Below are 20,063 nucleotides of genomic sequence, written 5' to 3' on the forward strand. Positions count from 1 at the left end.
CTCCGGCACTGCGGCCCCGCAGGCACGGCAGCAGCACCAAATCCTCAACCAAACAGGTTCAGGGCTAGGCCTCCTTGGAAATCCGGGGAAGACAGCCAAGCACGTACTGCCTTAAGCTTGGGAGAACTCGTGCTGCAATGCAGAGCTGGCTCTGGGCACAGCTATTAATTATTTCTGATTTCACTTCTTTGGGAAACCTTTTCCAGGGCCTCATCATTCACCAGGCTAATACCCTGCACCACTTGAGGGTGCACACAGCTCTGTAAAGTACCTCGTGCTAATACCTGCATCCCAGGAAAGCAGAGGCTAGTAAATAAATTATTACCAGGGAGTGGCTGAGTGGTTTATCTACCCTTCAGACAACACTGCAGGCTTTGTGCTGCCCTTGCCAAGAAAATCAAAGGGAAAAAATACAACTTGGGGGATTTTTCGTGATCCTAAAAATACCCCTGATGCAGTCAGTGGCCGGTGGCTGCAGCTGCCATTTGCCAAGCACAGTGAGGCTGCACGGCACAGACGCCGTGGCTGTGGGGGCAGTGGGGGATGGCTGGATTCTCCCAAGAAAACACAGCAACAGCATGGAGAATATAGCACAGATCTCATCTAGTTGCTATGGAGTCTCTGTGCTTTTCCTCAGGAAAATTTTGCTGCGATACAGTAGTTGCACTGACCAGTCATTTTTTTTTTAATCTGTATCACTTTCTGTCTCCAGCAAATGTCAGATTTTGCAAATGAATTCATGTTCCTGAAAGCCACCCTGCTCTGCACACAGTAGCTTGCCATGGCACTTTCACGCTCACATCAGCATTTTAGATTTTTACTCAGTTCATCCTGCTAAGTCATATCACTGTACCAAAATACTTTCAAAAGGTGTCTATTCATAAGTTTTTCCACGAACAAGATAAAGAGAAACAGGTATCATGTGGAAAATGACTGGTTTTTCTTTTGCTGTTACATAAAGACTGGAGGTTTAAATATATACAATGCAGGAGGGTTATTTTAATTACAAGGAGCATCAGCTTCACACTGAACGAGGGCAGGGCCAGATGGAATATCTGGGAGAAATTCCTTGCTGTGAGGATGGGGAGCCCCTGGCACAGGTTGCCCAGAGAAGCTGTGGCTGCCCCATCCCTGGAAGTGTCAGGTTGGACGGGGCCCTGAGCAGGAGGTGTCCCTGCTCATGGCAGGGGGTGGAATGAGATGGGCTTTGGGGACCCTTCCAACCCAAACCATTCTGTGATTCCAGGACTCCCAATAGTAACTAAACAGAGCTGATATGAAATCCATGGACACGCTGTGGAGAGGCTAAAACAGATAACTTGCACTGTTACCTGACTTTAATAAATGGAACCAAGTCTCTCTGGCCTAGAAATGTGCATGGCAGCAACAATTCCTTTTCTTCAGGCAGCTGTGATGTCCAGCACTGTGTTCATCAGCAAAAATAGAAAAGATTTGCTGAGCTTAACTACTCTCCATTGGCATATGGGGGCCTTTGGGGAATCTTAGTTACTGCCTCCTCTTGCTCCAGCAGTGAGACTATAATCAACACAATGCACGTGATTTCTTTCCTCCCAGCTGCACTGGTGCTTTTAAAAAGGAATGAAGCAGGGGAACAAGAAGGCTCAAGTGGGTCCAGGTAGTCCCCAGTAAATCATGGCCTGAGCAGTGAGGCACAAATGGCCTTGTCTGCTTGAGTCTCCTGTTGCACTGTCAGCCTCACTGGTTTAGAGCAGTGACATGTCTCTGCTAGGCATCCTGGCATAGCACAGGCCAGAAGGAGTAAATAATTAAAAATAACCTTAAATTATTCAACCTAAAACAGCTTAGGAAGGCTTGTAATCATGGTACTATCGGCTGAAATCATTTTCTGCTAGCCTGGGGAAATAAGAGCTACACTCATTTTGGGTGAACACCACTTGTCAATGCTGTCTTATTTTACATACAGGAATAAAGAAAAGGCAGATCTAAATTATCAGGCCAAAAGAAATCCACACTCCTCCTCAGGTCACCTGCAAGAACAGCATCCCATTAATATCTGCTAAATATGAAACACTGTGAGTTTCTCCTGACCCAGACAATCAGTCTCACTGGGCTGTTCCAGAGCACAGGCAAACTGGGTAAATTTTTAAATCTTGTGTTACTTCCCTCCCCTTTCTCCTTCTGTTCGTTCTTATCCTATCTTCATGAGAAAAGGATTCTGCTGGAGGACAAAAAGCTGACCTTAAACAGAAATATGTACTCTGAAACCTACTTCGGTTCACTTCCCTAAAATGTCTCTTTTCCAAAGCCCTAAGGAGCTAATGAACCTGCTAGATTTTGGGGAGGTTAACATGCTAAATCCTTCATTAGCATCAACAAATAGAAGGTAATTACAGACATTTTTTTAATTGCAGCCTTTGTTTTCAGTCACTTGTAAAAGGGCAGCTAGGAATTAATCCGTATTGATCGGTATGTGGAAGGTCTTGGCATAGGAATGAGTGTTAACATGGTTTCAAAGCAAACTCTGAAAACTATAAGCAACACACTAAATTTATTTACAAGATATGGAACTTCCATAAATAATTACCAAGAGAAAATCCTTGAACAGCACCAACTCTGGGAACCACCTGAAATTCACTTAGTTACATTTGTCAGATTTCAGTAATTTATATTATATGCTCCAATACTATATATAAATGTCTAACAGTGGAGAATATCTAATTCTACCTGGACAACACCATGGACTGAACAGGAAAAAAAAAATTGATTTCAGCTGTCTAGGGCTAAAAGGACAGGTTGCTCACAGGCACGTTCATCAAGATGTAGCTAAGTATGGAAGAGCTCATCAGACATTCAAACAAAACTACCAGAACTGTGAGTGCACTAAAGGACCTGCTTGAGAACGATGCAGAGAACAGGAATTCTTTTTTACAAAACCGGAATTAGCACCCACATTCTCAAGAAGTAACCCAGAAGATGTTTTGTGAGCAGAGGCAAGTCAATAAAATATGACAATCCACCTGAGTGCCAGCTGCACTACGGTGCAGCATCTCCGGGAATGGCAGCACTGCTGTCACCCTGCCCAGGGCCCTCCTCGCTGTTCCACCCTCTGGATGCACCATAGATTGGCAAATACATCCACCAGGGCAGGGCTCCAGCTTCCACCACTAAACTATCAACTCACAGCTCATATGCCACTCTCACTTCAGGTGCCAAACTTTCCCCAGGAGTTCCATGGAAAAGCCTGAGGGACTAAATTACAGAAGCCAGATTTCAAAAAGCTTGACACTTCACAGTTTAACATCTGACATCCTCATTAAACATTTTTTTAATTGCTTAACACAAAGCTGCCCAAACATCACATAATAATCCTTCCAGTGGTGCAGGAAAATCATGAATTTAAAGGGCACAAAGTATTTTACAAGGAGGTGAACAAAACCATCCCCAAAGCCAGAAAAGTTTATCAGGGATGATTTCCTACAATGTGCAAATGCTCTCTCAACTTTTTAAAATCATTCTTGCTAAGTTAAATTTGCAGAGACAGGATAGGTGGACATTCACCGTAGGCAGGTGCTGACATTTCTCCTCTCTCTAGGTTGCTCTGTTAAAACCTCAGCAGAAGTTCTTCTCACTGATTAAGAAAAAGTGAGAGATGGAAACTTGGGCATTCTGCACACTTTCATAACTTCATGGAAACGATCACCTAATGAGTTAATGAAGCTGTAAAATCCAAAGTGTCTGCCATGACATTGGATTGGCATTCCAGCAATATATTTTCCTCCTCCTGTGTCCAGTGTCTCACAAAATTGAGCTGATAGACTCTGTTAATCTTTTCTCCAGTATTTGAGATATGGATTAATTCAATTTAAACTTGTGAAGAGGTACAGTCACCAAACCACAACACCTAAACCACATTGAGATAAATGATCTGGGTTTTGAAATACTGTCTACATATGATTTGTTAAGATCAAATAAATCTTGTGTTTCAAAAATAACCAAGGAAATTAACTGAAATACCACATATAAATCAAGGAATGATTAAACAACAGTATAAAGGTGAACAAATTTAAACTTGAAAATTGCTCCTTTCCCATCAGAAGCAAGGGAATTGGAGATCATCAATCTTGCTTCATTTCAGAACACTGTGTATTTGTGCTCATGCACATCACACTCCTCAAACAGGACATGGAGAAAATGAAGCAGCAAGTCCCAATCTATTCTGAAGTGCAACGTCATCTAAAGAAGCTCCATTTCACCAGGAAACAAACCAGTGAGGTATTATTTTCATGCCCATAAATAGCTCCATAAGGAAAATATAAGCTTGAGATACAGAAGGAAAATCAGGCATCAGGAATAGGCACCTCCTACACAAACACTCCATTACAAAACACCAAAAAGGTTTTCTTCATGGCTGGAAAGGCATTTGAAACATCTAGAAATTCTAATGAATCACAGAGACGTTTGCCAAGGCAACAAACACAACACTGAGCAGAGGAGACATATTCAGTGCTCAGGAAAGAACAGCAGGTTAAAGCTGCAATGAACCTTGAAAGCTTCAGTACACAGAGGTCAAGCAGTGAGAGACCCTTTCCCTTCCTTATCCTGATACAAACTCCACAGGGCTCCCGCAGCAGGTTCACACCAGGTGAGACAGTGGTTGGCATCCATGAACCAACACAGGAGCGACCAAGCACAAAGAACTGGATCTCTGCGGGACTTCCTCCTCCTCCAGATGCCTTTTTCCAACACACCAAGTGCTCCTTAATCCTCCCTCCTCGCCGAACTCTGGCCCTTTCCAAAGGGATGAACTTTGGGGCTGCCAGCCTCAGCGCAGAGCCGATGTACCCAATGACAAACACCCACCCTCCCTGCCAAAGATGTGCTTGGATCTAACACAAACCTGACAACATTTTCTATAACGTGAGAACTCTTTCATTTTCTTCTTCTGTGAAAAAGAAGATGGTACTGTGAAACAAGGTCTACTGTTGAGGTAAAACAAAGCAAAGTCATTCCCTGTCTCCTGCAGCTCCATAATGGAAGCCACTTACTGCATGTTGACTCTTCCCCACACACGCTGGAATTCTGCTGACAGCAGGATCCCTCCATCCTTGTCTTTCCACAGACACTGTCCAGCAGCAGCTCTGAGTGGTCTTCAACGGTGCTTAGGGTTCCAAGGGAAGGACAAAATTCACCTGCTGCTACGGCTTCTCCATCTTTTAGCAAACAGTGATGAATATTCCAGATGCTGTGGAACATTTTATGCTAAGAATGCTGAACTCATGAATCTGGCCTATAAAAATGTATAAAAGTTTTTAAAACCTTTTAAAAATACTAAATAAAAACCCAACTACATCTAGTAGACACTAGATGTCAAACTCTGTCCTCGTGACTGATGGCAAAATTGCAACAGCCATCAGCTTACCACATCTGTAACATTCAAAAATCAGTTTCATTTGGCAGCAGAATTCATTTTTATAACATGTTTCTTCTTTGGGATTTTATGTGGGTTTCCAAAAATCTTTTCAACACTTGTCACATGCAGAGACCAGAGCTGTGTCTGCTTTGAGAAGTACTTTAGACAAGGAGAAGAAAGTGTGTGTTACACAGAGCCAGGGGCTGGGCAGCTGGATTCCCAGGCTGTAATTCCAGCTTTGCTGCCGACTCAGTGAGTGACCGCCACAGAATCACCCCGGTTCCCTCGCCTCACTCTGCAAAGGGTGAGCCACAGGCAGCTCTCTCCAAAGACACCAAGAGGCAAGTGGAGCTGGGCCTTACGTATCCTGAATTTAGGCAAAATGGAATTAGTCATGCCTAAATTGCAATAAAATCTATATATTTGAAGCTGCTCTCCTCCTGTGTTAGTACCCGGGTTTTAATGCTCTTGATGTATTTGGGTATCCACACAACTATTCAGAAGGCTGGGGGGCTGTTTACATACACGTGTTTGCACCAGTACCCTTTTTTCTACATTGCAAGAAAAGGTTACACCTGCATAAAAGGGAAAATTTCCAACTTGGATGCAAGATAAGCAGACCTGCCCTCTTGTCGACTGGTTTTTAAAATAGCTGAGTCAATCTCAAAAAAGGAATGCAGGAGGTTTTCAGTGTGCAAACTCCTTCTCCCAGTTTCTGAGGGTGGAATAACTCTGTTCATCTTTAAAGAACCACCAAGGATGGCCAAGAGATGATGTGAGCAGCTTGCAGCTGGGCCTGCTCACAGCTCTGTTCGGGCCCAGGGCTCTGTCAGGCAGCAGCCATGATGACATCTCAGAACATTCTGGTCCCACCCCAGCAGCACAGAGGCTGCAGCCACCGTTTGTGCTGCCACTGCCCAGACAGGCAATGCTCACATGGCAAAAAATCCAAGAGGCAGAGGAACTACGAGCCCACACCCTGCATCATCCCTGGGAGCTTGGAGAAGGGTGGAAGGGTACTAACAGATGCCCAGCATCCTGCCAGAGTGGAAGAGCTAAGGCCATGGCCCTTCATTTATCCTCTTTTGCATAATCAGGATGTTCCAGGGACACAGGAAAAGTTTCTATCACGAGGCCAAATGAGCGCTTCATGCGCTCGGCACGTACTGGTGCATGGCGTGCATCCAAGGGAGGGTTGGGAACGACAGCCCGCAGCACCTGACACATTCCCCCACTCCAAGGATCCTTCCACAAACAAAATGGACCTTCCTGGAGGGAAAAACCACTCACTGCAGTGCAAGGCCTTTCAAAGAAACCATAAAGCTGGAACCAGATTCCCCCAATGCAGAAACACATGAAGTGCTGGGAGCAATCAAAAGCAGATTCCTTTGCATTTTGCCTCTCATAGACCTGCACACCTCATTTGTTCCTAGCCTCCATTTTCCAAGAAAGTCAACAAAAACTGGGAGGGCCCCTGTTAGGAGATAATCCCATTTCACAGTAAAACCACTTACTGCTCTTCAGGAATTAAAGTGACAGATACATAAATATCTCACAGATACGTATCTCACTTGGACTGATGACTAAATAAAAACACTGTATGTACCATATATTCTCTATTTGGCTTCTGTGTATATGATGGGCGTGCATACATACCCACATATCTGCTCCACCCCCTGCATTCTGCACAGCACCAGCATGTACAGACACAGACAAACAGCTCTTTGCTGTGCTGCTCTGTGTCTCCTGCAGCAGGAGCAGGATGGAAAAGCCCAGCCTGACTCAACCCCAACCATCTGACTGAAGGCAAGTTTAGGGTGCAGCCAGGCACTTGTTTATGTAACAGCAAGGTACAGCCGCAGTAGAAGGGAGCCAGGAGCAGGGGCTGAATATTAAAAAGGAGGAAACGACACAACACTGAAGTGTTCTCCGTATTTTCTAAGCAAAGCCCACTGGTGATCCCCGGATACAAAAATCTGATTAGGAGCCTGCATCACCACACATGATTACTAACACAAATGTGGCCTGAGCCTGCCTGCTTGCAGACAGGGATGTGCAGCACTCTGGGAAAAGAGATAGCAGAAGGGGTAGTATTAATTCTATCCAGCTTTAATTAAAGTAGTCCAACAGGCATTTGAATCAAACATGTTGAGGAAATAGGATTTGTGAAATCAGGAAAAACAACACACACTGTAATGAAGGAACTGAGATGGGTGCTGGGCAGATAGAAAAATAAAGCCCTTCCAGCAAGGACATCCACACATTAAGTACATTTTTTTAAAAGGCTGTTTTGCAGAGGATTCCACAATCAAAAATATAATCACAAAAACTACCTTATGCTGCAGTGTCCCATTTAAGGGATTAGGAGAGTAATCACAATCTGCCCCAAGCAGCACTGCCCAGCATCCAGGCACTGCGTACATTAGAAATGACATTCCTGGTTTTGATAAAGACAATTTGGATGTGACTTGATGAACTCTGCAAAGTGAGCATTTGAAAAGTCATGGAGATCACACCCAGAGGTCCCAAAGGCATCAAGCAGCCTCTGTCATTTTATTTAAGCCATGCAGTTCAGAATATATAAAGCCCTAAGACTGAATGAAAAACAACTTCAAAAATGCCCAGGTATGCCAAGGGAGCAGATGGCTTCTGAATTCTAGAGATCTGCCAAAAGGATCTGTAAATTCAAACATTACATGGCTGAATTCTAGGCTTTTCTTTTTACAGAGATCTGTGTTTACATGCAATGTAGCAGAAAGGGGGTGGGGAGGGGTGGGGGGGTGGGAATTGCCTCTTTATATTTTCCCTTCCAGAGAAATTTATAAAGAATGGATAAAAAAACGCGGTGTCATGGAATGAGTTAATGCATATCACAAGCTAGAGAATCCAGACATGGGAGGAAAGGAACAGCAATGAGAAGTGAATTAACACAGGCACTCCCAACATATCACAGTCCTAACGCTGATTCACAGAACCTTCATTTCAGTATTTCCTCCACTATCATATTTTTTGTGTCCTTGGAAATTATACATGATCTGGCAAAATCACCTCTACTGACGTTTTTATTCTTTTCTATTTTTTCATCCCAAGACAAAGAGAGTTGTCATGCCCTCTAACACAAGGAAAACAACAGTTAATTATAAATTATGAGAAAACTCCCCAAAATCAGAACCATCTAAGGAGATAAGCCTTAAGAGAACTAGAAATTGCCATCAGTAACAGAGGCAAACCTGACAGATTGCAGACTTTTGTGCCAGGCCCTACCTAGACAGATACACCTGCAGTGTGCAGTGTAAATACACTGAATCACTGTGGCAAGCCCAGAATCCTTTTTATGACACCCAAAAACTGCAACACAGCTCAGCTGATGCTCCCAGCACCCAAGGCAGGTCCTACACACAGCCCAGAACACTGCTGGGGAGGTGGGAAGTGGAACTAAAAATGGGAAATGGGGTAGAACTGTTGTTGTGAAGTAGAGAAATGCACCTTCACTCTGCAAAGCACAAGCACAGCCACCTCCCTCCCCTGACAACTTCTCCAGGTGAGCCAGAGGCTCGGAACACCTGGCTGGGAATGATGGCAGGGAGCTCCAGGCCTTCTGGGATGAAGGGAAAGTGGCAATGCCGGCGTGCTAGCTTTACGTGCATGATCCCTGCGAGGCTGTGGGCTGCCATGGCTGGCAGGACTTTAATCTCACTGCAGATGGGCTGAGTCCACAGCAGGGCTCAGAGGGGATGGGAAGGGATGCAAAAGGGAAACGTGATGGGAAAGGTTTGGGAAATGAAGGGGAGAACATTGCACATGGCAGCGAACACCTGTGAAGTGCTGCACAGAGGAGGGGTGGGGGAAAAGGAGAAGGGGGCTGCTTCCCCCTCATACCTTGCGTTTCCGATCAGCCCTAGAGATTTTCCGCTGTCTTTTCCTTTCCTTCTCAAGGTTTCTCTCCCTCTCTTCGATTTCAGACTCTCGAACTTTTTTAATGGAAGCAGCTGCGTGAGCCATTTTGGCGAGGAAAGCACCAGCTCCAAGGAAGCTGCTCCCACCACACGCGGATATCCAGGTGATTTCTTTTTTCCGCAAGGGCACTGGCTGCGAGCCAGAAGTTCACGGCGTAATCCACTCTTCCTCCTCCGGCACCCCAGGAGAGGTCACGGCTGTGCCCCGGCCCCTGCAGCACCCATGGCTGGGAGCAGAAGAGCCGCGTCCACACACGCAGTGTGCCAAAGGGCCCGCAGCCACACACGCGAGCAGGGAGCAGGCAGAAAATACCGCCTAGCAGCCTGGAAGCCCTTCAGCTTGGCTGTGACTGCAAGAGAGGGCGGGCTTCAGACTCAGCTGGGAAGGAGAAAAAAACCCAGGGAGGGGAGGAAAAAATGGAAGAGAAAAATCGGCCTTTAAACACACATCACCAAATTGGGAAGCTCTTCTGGGATTCCTCCAGAGAGGCTGCGTCTTCTGGCTGGGAGGAGGGCTCCACTTCAGCATCCCCAGTGAGAGGGGGAGGGGGCAGCTCCCGTCAGCTTCTCACACCGCCTTTACACAGGGTGAGAAGAAAATGGTGCAGTCTGACTTAGTGCTGCTGCGAGCGGCTGTGCCGAGCCCGGCACACGCCTTCCGGCTCCTTCCTCCTCACGACCTCCCCTCACTGCCGAGGCGCTCCACGGCAAGCCGGGAGGAAAATGTGCGGGGCTGGGAGAGCCCAGGCTCAGCCTGCGCACCTGCAGGCAGCAGGAGAGGCGGCTGGAAGGGCTGGCGATGCTCAGGTCCTCATTGTGCCTCTGCAGCCACGTGAGGCTGCATCAGGAGAGCTGCATTCAGCAGCGAGGAGGGACAGCGCAGAGCACGCAGCGTAATCCGGGCTCAGCCTGCCCCGCTCGGCTCAGCCCCACCAAAGGAAAGAGAACACCACCAGGGCGCTGCTTGCTCTTTTTCAACCCCCAAAGCTGCTCTCAGGCACGTCCAAAACAACTTCTGAAGACCTGCCTTGAAGATGGACCGTCCCTATACCTGTGGACTAACGGCGACCAAAAGAGACAGTGACAATATTTTGCTACTTAGTCACCCCCAGTCCCCAAATATCATTTGGGTTTGGAACACTAATTACTGGTGTTAATATGTGAGACAGATGGGTCTGTCATTTTCTCATTGCTTACCCCTCTGCTAAATCAGAACATCAAAGTTCTACTCCCACCTCCCTGGGTAACTGTTACCACTGTTAGCATCAAGTTTTATTCATCAAAACAGGACACGGGTAGATCAAAAGAGACTTTGCATTAGTTGCTAGCAGACGACTGATCCCATTTCAGCTCCCTCCAACACCACTGCTCCAGCCTCTTCAGGCAGGTGCTGAGGGAGAGGCAGGGTGTGACTCCCCAGTGCAGCAGAGCCATCTGCATCCCTGGCCCAGTCACCACTCCAGAGTCACAGGGACATGGCCGCTCACCGACACCAGCACTGAATCCCACCAAATCAAAGAAACAATTCCCCGAGCCACGTTTCCCCCTGCAGTATATTCCCTGACTTCAGAGAATTGTACTGAGCAGTCCCTAGAGCCAAGCACCATGAATTTCTCTGTAACACAGCCCCACCACATGAGTGATGGATGTCCTGAGAGCCCTTCATGTGACAGCAGCTCATAACCAGCCTGAATTCCTCCCTCACATTGCCACGGTACCCACAGAACTTGGTGGTCTCCAATTCATGTGAAGCAGGAACATTTATTGTCACCATGGAACTAATCCTCTTTGATGACTTCTGCTGTTACTATAGCCTCACTTTGAGAATATCATGGACCAAATTTTTACCATGGATTATATATGAAAACTACAAAGCACTATAAAAGCATCTTTAGAACAGGGATCTATTTTGTATTTGAGCCAGTGATCAGTGCATCCAATCAAAACACATTTCCCTAGTGGAAAGAGGTATGGGAAGCAGCAGGGCAGGGAGTGCCAGCCAAGCTTTTTCTGGCTCCTCTCTTCTTACAGGCTGACTTTCTCCCAGTTGTTCCCATTTGTGGAAAACTAGGCTACACAAAGCTAATGGCTAAAACACAAGTGGCTGCAGCAACAGCCACCAGAACAGTGAGACAGGTGGAGGCAGCCTGGGTTAAAACAAAGGGGGAAATTGGAATCCCTGATAGGACTCTGGCGTGCCTTGTCCTCTTCACATTGTATGAACCTCACAGGCACCATCACTTGTAAACCAGAAAACAACAGCTGGTAGTCTAGCACTGAACTTTCCTGATACCTTCCCAACCTTTTCATGGGATCTTAAACAAGAAGTTTGAAAAAAAGACCACATCACAAGGTACCCCACTTAAAAATCCCAGCCTTGGGATTTCCCTAGATCATGGTTCAAGGTGTCTAAGCCACTAAATGCTTAAATCCTGTGACATGGTGCACACAGGAGGGTTTGATACACAGGAGGTTTATGGCAGTTATTATTATTAAACAATTTGCCATCTTTTGATGATTGATATATGCAAGCTCATCACCTCAAGTAATTATTCTTTCAGAAAACTCACTTAAAAGTTAACCAAGGACTTGATGTACTTTCTAACCCAGGCTACATGGGAGAAAAACCTCAGACCCTGGAACTGAAGAACTGTGCAAAGTAAAATCAAATGGAATAGTAATTATTCTTTATAGGATAACTGGCAAAGAAGAACTTCAGGCCAGCTCTACGAGTTCACTACTATGTTCCACAAACGTTTTCTCCCTAACCTCAAAGAGACATAAAAAAATATATTTGGGGTGGGGGGGGTGGTAAGTGACTTTTGATAGATTATTTTGGAAAGAACATATCTTATCTGGAGAGAAGAACATAAAGTATGTATCAATATTTGACACAGCTTATGTCCCTGTGGGAAAGAAGTGTTCTGTTTTAAGACAGATTTCCCCCCAAAAAAGTAGAAACATGCTTGTCATCGTATTGCATATACAGATCCTAACAACAACAGATCCTTCTGCAGACATCAGTCTGAAGATTACATGTTCAAGTAAAAATGGAGACTGAGCAATTTCCCCCTAAACATAGAAAACGTATTGTAGAGGTGCTACATCAGAAAAGCAGAATATACAGCGATGCTGTCACAAACGGTGTGTGGGAGGGGAGTGGGAGAGTGGGCAGATGCACAATAACAGAAGAACACAGTTCCAGAAAAAGGGTGGGTTTTCTCTGAAATGCGTGTGTCATCCTCAGCCTAGAATGTAGAAATACAGAACTTGTGAGATCCAACAAATTCCCATTTGAGATAAAAAAGCTTATAAGGCTGTAACCTGTACAGAGCCCCGTGTAATTGTGAACAGACTCCACGTGATGAACCTCACCATGAGATACCAAGATGGGGATGCTTAAGTGGGGTTCCAGCTCCTGTCTGCCTGTTCACAACTGGCTTTAAGCATCAGCTGCCTGACCTGATCTGCTGATTTCGGTCTCTGGGTTATGTCCTCTGACCTGCCCAGCTGAGACACTCAGCACTGGCACTGCAGTGCTGCAGTGGCCACAGCTAAGACCAGCACCAGGCTTTACCTGCCAGCTTTCAGGCAGGCAGACTTGATTTGCTGAGCAAATCAGCATTTGCAGTCTATAAAAACCTAGTGGGTGAAACCCAACAGTAATTGAGCACAAAAAGAGGGGATGTAAACAAGTGATTATTTTCCCTGAAGCATATCCACTATCAGAGGGTCCAGCTCACAAAAATGAGCTTCTCTCCATACAAATCATGTGGGAAGTGCAAAAATAAAGTTCAAACCAAGACTAGAAACCATGCCAAGGAAGTGTGACTCAAATTTGTTCCCAAAGGTACAAAAATAAGGGGAGGCATTGATGGAGTGGGAAAAGCCTTTCACGCTTCATTGCCAGAGTGCAGACTGTTGTTTGCAGTTCTAAGCTCTAGTACATTTAGGAAACTGCCTGGAAATCAAAAGCAGTTTCAAACTGCTGAAAATGGGAAAGGGCCGTCCTAGGCAGTAGTTGGCCAGGATGAAAACTGAACAACTCAACATTTTGTCTACTGTGATGGAAAACTCTTCTGGACAAGGCAGATCACAAGTCTGTAAGGGGAATTAGGCTCCCTCCAAAGCGAAGCCCTGCCTAGCTCGTACACGATAATGCACAGGTACATCCACAAAGTATTTTGCACAATTTGCAGCATCATCATCCATGTCCCTACAAACTGTGCACTGATTTAAACTTCTGCTCCTTGCTGAGAGGCAGGACAGCTTAGGCCAGGCTTGGAGGTGTGTGCACAGCCACGAGTGGCCTGGAGACCAGAGAGCCCTGGCTCACTGAATTAGCTCAGCTCCACCCACAAGCACGGATGGAGACCTCCCCTGTGCTGCTATTCCAGCCAGGCAAAACGGCAAAGGCGGGCGGCCTTCTCCCTCTGCTCAGGAAGCTCCTCTCTCAACACCTCCTCTTAGGAATGCACATGGAGGTGATGGAATTGCTTTAATAGGCACAAAAATACTTGGAAATGCCAGAGCAGAGTAACAACTCAACTATTTATGAGTATTCAGAGGGATTGTGTATATTAGCACATCCAGCCATTTCAGTACCTGCAGGACTATGTATTCCTAGAAAAGCAGCAAAGCAATCTTTGCAGAAAGTAAAAGCACAAAGCTAACTATGAAGCACAGGCTACGGTTACAAATTGTCTCCTGTATCACTCATTGTTTAACCCACAGCCTTAGTTACTAATCACATACCAGTTATTCTATAGGTACCTAATGCTGGAGATACAATAACTCTGGAATTAAGTCAGCAATCACATATCCATGCTGTATAGGTTTCACTTTATATTTCCTGAGGGAAAGTATATTAAGGTTAAGGAAAAAAGCTCTATATTCTCTCATTCTTATTTTACTGAATATACAAAGATAATGTGTTCCTCAAAGATCTGTGCTGGAAATTAATGTCACTGAACAGGAACTGAGAAGATGATATATAAAACTATGTCCTGCCTTTTTCTGTACCTTGAGTATATCTATTTTATTAACTGAAAAGCAAGCAATACCAAAGAAATGAAAAGAGGCAAGTTGAGGTAGAAATGGACCTAAATCAGAGCAGTTTTAACATCTTTCCCTTTTTTCTACTAGACCACCAGAGTATAGATCCCAGCACTGCCACCTTTACCTTTAGGGGTCATCACCAAGAACATATCACAGATGATGTAGTAATATTTCAAATGCCACCTTCCCCCACACACAGCAGGTTTCTGTCTTGGAGGTGTTCAACTCAACCCTGACAAACATTAAATGCAATTAATAATTAACCCAGGGGAACAAAGAATTACTGCTTAGCTAGCTTCATCTTGAGAGAGTTACTGAAAATAGTAATCTGCTCTTATAAAATTATTTTTCCTATATTACGGTCAAAGAAAATGAGATAATACACTCCTAGTAAAATAAGAGCAGTCACTGTGGGAGGAGACCAAAGTCTTCTGGCTCCAACAGTGGTCAAAAACTGGGTATCTAACAAAGGGTTGAAAAGCACAAACATGGATGATAATTTCAAGTAGCTCCAGCTACTTGACTACTACTCCTCCTACTCCAGCTACTGTAACTCCAGCAGCTTCTGGTTGTTTCAGACTGCTGGGCGTCTGTGCCAGGCATCTCCAATTATGCAGCCACCCTCACTGGCTGTTTTCCACAAACTTGTGCAGCCTCTCTCTGAACCTTTCTGAATTTCCAGCATCCACAATACATGACAGTTAAATTCTGCTCAACTACCTGTCCAAAATGCCACTGTCACAGGTGAGCCCTTACAGACCAGCAAGGAGTCAAGATAAGATAACTGCCATTAGAGAATCATGAAAGTCCTTGCAGTCAGCCTTTGTTGCTGCCCAAGCTGTGCCATGGCAAAGAAAGGCTTTGCACACACCAACTTCCCAAACACCAAGAAAAGGATGTAGAAAGGCCCTTCAGAGACTGATGTCTGAATATTAAAGAAATACCCCAGTTATGAGGTAGAGGTATTCCAGCTGCATCCAAGCTGGCAATTCAAGAAGCATATTTGTTTCATCAGAATCCTAAATAAACTAGATAGGTATTTCTAGAGCATGCCCATCCTGTGGTTTTCCAATGATCACTAAGTTGCATTAACTCCAAATATTGCTCCACTTGTATTCGTTTTCATATTGATTGAAAATATTGATGTCACATTCTATTTTAACTAAGTCAAACAAGGCCTCCTGCAATAGCTCACTAAGGGCAGCAGCAGACATTTTATTGATTTTAATGGGTTTGGGAACAGGACCTTCCTAATTTAATTCAACATTGCAATGTGCCTTCTCGTCTTCCCTCCTGCCCTACCTGCTTTCACCTTTGGTTACGGTGTTTGGTTCTGCTCTTGTGAGGACAGAAACTGCTGTTAACACAAAGAAGGCTCCAAGGCACTGTTGTGAAGGTGCTTCAGATGTGCCAGGTCTGGTTCCCAAAGTGCACACTGTGTTCCCCAGGCTCACTCCTTGCATTCCCCCATCCCTGCAGTTGCACTGCTGGAGCCTGGAGCCTGCTCCGCTCACACCAGGGGGGTCACCCGCAGCCAAGACAGGGGAGCTCGCTGGGGCTGCTCCACTCCTGCTGCTCCCCCACCACCACCTGGGGCCACAGACAAACGCTCCAACAGCCTGAGGGAAAGCTCCTTCTCTAACCCCACCTCCTGACACAGGACATACTTCAAGCTTAGGGGTCATTATCTGGGAAAAGTCACAAAAGCGAGTTACACGATGAAAGATATCTGCATATATTTCACTTGTGTCCCTGATGGATCAATCGTACCACTTGTCATTTAAAAGTTCTATTTCTTGTTTTCCCAAAACAAGGGGAATATTGCCAGTGACCAACCTGAGGAGTGAAAAGGAGGGCTCTCCATTCTAACCCCACTCACCTACCTGATGTAGTAGTTTAGTCCATTCAGAAATTATCCTGTTACAATAATGTGGCTGAACTACAGTGCTGTATGTAGATTAATAGGTTAACACAAACATCTGTTGATCTGGAAACAGAATTCTGTTCTCTCAAAGCCAAGAGGGTGATGTAAATAAAAATAATTTTAGCAATTGTAATGATATGAAAAATAATTATGCCAGGGTAGCAAGCATTTCCAACAGGAAAATTGGTTTTTTTGCCACTGGAGGCCTCAAGTCAGTGACCCACATCTCTTCAGCTTTAAATCCTTCCAGTTGCAACCTTGCTGCAGTACATAATCAGCTCTGCTTCAGCAACCTTGCTGTTATGTGTAGAAGTGTGCCACACCTCAGTGTTGGGCCAGGTGACATGGGTTCATGTTTGAACAGGCACTATCTACCTCTGAGTCAAAGGTCACCTGCCCATAGCAACAAAATCAAAGGCTTGACTGATTCTTACTTACACAATTATCATTTACTATGTACACGTATGGATTTTCCCACTGTTTCTAACAAGAAAGGATCTGCTACTTGCTGATAAAAGCAAAGGATAACATTTTGCACTAAGGATTCTCAAAAGCTCTCAGACACTATTTAAAATACACCCCAAGTTAACAACCATAGTAAACACAGTAACATATAAAACATTTTTTCTAAGCTAGATGATTTTCACCTTTGCCTCACCGAGGAAAGAGGGTGAGATTCCTTTCCTTTTAGAGTCTCTTCCCCCACAGAATAACTCCAGTGGTCCCAATGTGTGACCAAACCAATACAGACATTATATACAGCATTATTGCCTATGGAATACCGAATTCCATACACACGGCCAAATGGTGCCTTTAGCAGACGTTTCTTTGGAAAAGACAGTAAAAGAAGTACGGAATTTGCTACAGAGAGAGCCCCAAGGCCGAGCGCTTTGGGCACCCTCGGCAGAGGTGTCCGGGTGCCTTTGGCCAGCACCCTGGAGAGAGCCCAGCACCCTGGAGAGCGCCGGGGGCGGGGATGAACCGGGGCGCGGAGGGAAAAACCAGGAACCCAAAGCCACGGGGTCGGGAGCCTCCAGGGACTCGTCTTGGTCCCCCTCCGGAGCCACTGCAAAGTCAAGTTTCAAAATCTAAGAGAGGCAGATGTGCTTCCTGTGGCACAGGCTGTTTTCTGCTGGAAACATGGAGGCAAGGGAAGCACAGTCTGTGCTGTGCTTCCCACCAGGAGTGCCTGGGGATGGATAGCAAACGATCCCCCTCTCCTGGTCAAGCAATGCCAAAGCAGCCTTGGATTCACATTTCACACAGGCACAGAGCGATTTGTGCTCAAGGCACCTTAAAGCTCACCCAGTCCCACCTCTGCCATGGGCAGGGACACCTTCCACTACCGCAGTCCCTTTCGCTAGCCCGGTCCAACGTGATCTCGGACACTTCCAGGGATGGAGCAATCACAGCTTCTCTGGGCAACCTGTGCCAGGGCCTCACCCTCTCACAGGGAAAAATTTCTCCTGGATATGTAGTTCAAAACGACCCTTCTCTCAGTTATTCTAGCCCTACACGCCCCTCTCCAGCTTCCTGTAGCCCCTTTGGGCTGGACACTCCCCAAATCTCCCAGCCTGGCTCCAGAGCAGCGCTGCTCCATCACTGAGCACCTTCATGTCCAAGTCTCTGCTGTGCTGGGCCCCTCAGGGCTGGAGGCTCCAGCTGGGGTCTCACAAGAGAGGAGCAGAGCGAATCAACCCCCTGCCAAGTGCTGGCCACGCTTCTGACACAGCCTGGGACAGCTATTTCAGTATGAAATATGAAAGCAGCCCAAGCACAAAGCTTTGGGATGGCTGAAACACAGCCCTGGTTTAGGATAAGATAGAACAAGATGCTCCCTCGTAGCACAAACACTGTGAAATCCTCGGTATCTTTGTGAAGTCAAAAGATAAAGACTACAGGAGAATTTCTAGAGGAAGCACCTGAGAAGATCCAAACACTCTAGGCAGCATAGTGAAGACACAATTTTCTCTACATGACAGATAAAAGCCAGAAAGCCAGCTCTAAACACCAAACCCAGCAAGAGGCCACAGGTACAGGGCACTGCTGAAGGGCCCTGCCTCCCTCCTGAGCTTCTTGGATCAACCATTTACAGTCTTCAGTAAGCACCTGCCAGGTGACCTTTTAAAAACATTTCATAACCTGCTACAAATAACTTTTCTAAGCAGTATCAATTTTAAAAGTCATTTTTGAGTCAGCTAAATACACACATTCCTCAGAAATCATGCAGGATGTAGCTTGTTGTCCTTCTACAACTTCAAAATGTAATTCAAATCTCACTTTCAAATACTAGCTTTTTCCTTGTCCTTCCTAAAAGAAATACTGTAGTATAATGTTTACGTTTTGGCTTCAAGGCCTGTGTTTATGGGATTATATACTGAAAAAACCTCAAAGACACACACAAAAACATATTTGATGCACAGCATTTTCTTTCATTGTGAACTGATCAGGTAAAAGAGCTTGTCCACATCAGTACACCTTCAATTATGCGAAACAAAACATTCCCCAGAATCAGGAGATACATCTGACACAAAGTACATCTTATCATGAATCTGTTCCCGAAGTGCCTTCAATTTCCATTAATTCCTGTGGAAGATGAGGATGAAGAATTGTTCTTTTCAAACAACTAACAGGAATGGCTCCCAATTCACAGAACAGAGGCAATGCTTTGTCGAGATTAAACACCTTCACTTTGAAAAGTAGTATCATTCTAACAAGAATATCTTCTGAAAAACACTTTGTTACTTCTTAGGAGCCTTGGGAATAAAGACCTTACAAAAAGGGAGCTGTCTGAACCACTTTCCCAAACAACCTCTTACTATTATGGAGACATGAAAATGCACTGCAGAGAACATTACCAAAAACACCTCCTTGCAAGCGCACGCTGTAATCTGACAGGCCTGGTGTAACTGGGAGTCTTGCTGGAACTCAGCTGTGTTCATCACTTCCGTATCCCTACAACACTTAGCAATTTAACATTTCACCAAGACAACAGCATTAAAAACTATGAATAGAGACTATGGCAATTTACCCATTTCCTTGTCCTTACTCTGAAAGTCACAAAAGGGATGCTCTCACTTGGAAATCAGACATCTGGCTGGTCAGGGTTAAATTGATTGTGAACTGAGGTGGGCATGGACTAGAAATATTTCTGCACAAATCTAAGCAAAGCTGGAGGTTCAAATCTGAGCTGGACATTTCATTTGTACATACGTGGCAAAAGGGCAGATGATTCATTCACACGGGTTAAGGCTGAGCTCTGCATTGGAAAGGGATAAAGGCAGCAAGTAGAGACTTAATGTTACAAAGATGCACAAAGAAAACTGCAAATGTCTCGGTTTAGACCAAAGACAAACTTCATCCCAGGCTTTCCCTCAGTTTATCACTCTCAAGCTCTTGCAAAGAGCAAAACAAGCTTCTCTCTCCACAACAGCAGCACTGGATTACGGCAGCACTTTAATTCCGTTCTGCCCTCTTCATGCTCCTGGAGCACCTGTGAGCAGAGTGTGTAACAGAGGTAATCCTCCCTCCTGGCTCACAAAGCTGCCAGACTGAGAACTCCTTTCAAGAAAAGCTGGTGGCACAATTACACATGATGAGTTTCACCACAGGAGTCAAATGGCCTGTATGGAAAAGGCAAAAACTGGACTTTCCAGTGAGAGATAATGAAGACAAACACTAGCTAACATTTAACACATCACTAGGGATGTGAGAAACCCAGATTTAAAATCCC

At 45.3% G+C, this 20,063-nt stretch overlaps 1 protein-coding gene across 16 annotated transcripts in view; it reads right to left on the minus strand.

The window, feature by feature from the left end:
* The window catches only part of ANK2 (ankyrin 2), a 277,794-nt gene that overhangs the window by 138,964 nt on the left and 118,767 nt on the right, over positions 1-20,063 (minus strand). For 3 of the 16 annotated variants that reach the window (XM_063415408.1, XM_063415410.1, XM_063415406.1), the window contains exon 1: positions 9,272-9,828. The exons of 6 other annotated variants lie outside the window; for them this stretch is intronic. In XM_063415408.1, the coding sequence (XP_063271478.1) occupies positions 9,272-9,394 (123 nt within the window). In that variant the 5' untranslated portion in view covers positions 9,395-9,828. Of the gene's footprint in view, positions 1-9,271; positions 9,830-20,063 lie in introns of those variants that run through there. 7 more of the 16 variants (XM_063415422.1, XM_063415419.1, XM_063415417.1 and 4 more) reach the window with 4 other exon arrangements.

This window comes from Prinia subflava, chromosome 18 (assembly GCF_021018805.1).
Source record: "Prinia subflava isolate CZ2003 ecotype Zambia chromosome 18, Cam_Psub_1.2, whole genome shotgun sequence".
NCBI lineage: Eukaryota > Metazoa > Chordata > Aves > Passeriformes > Cisticolidae > Prinia > Prinia subflava.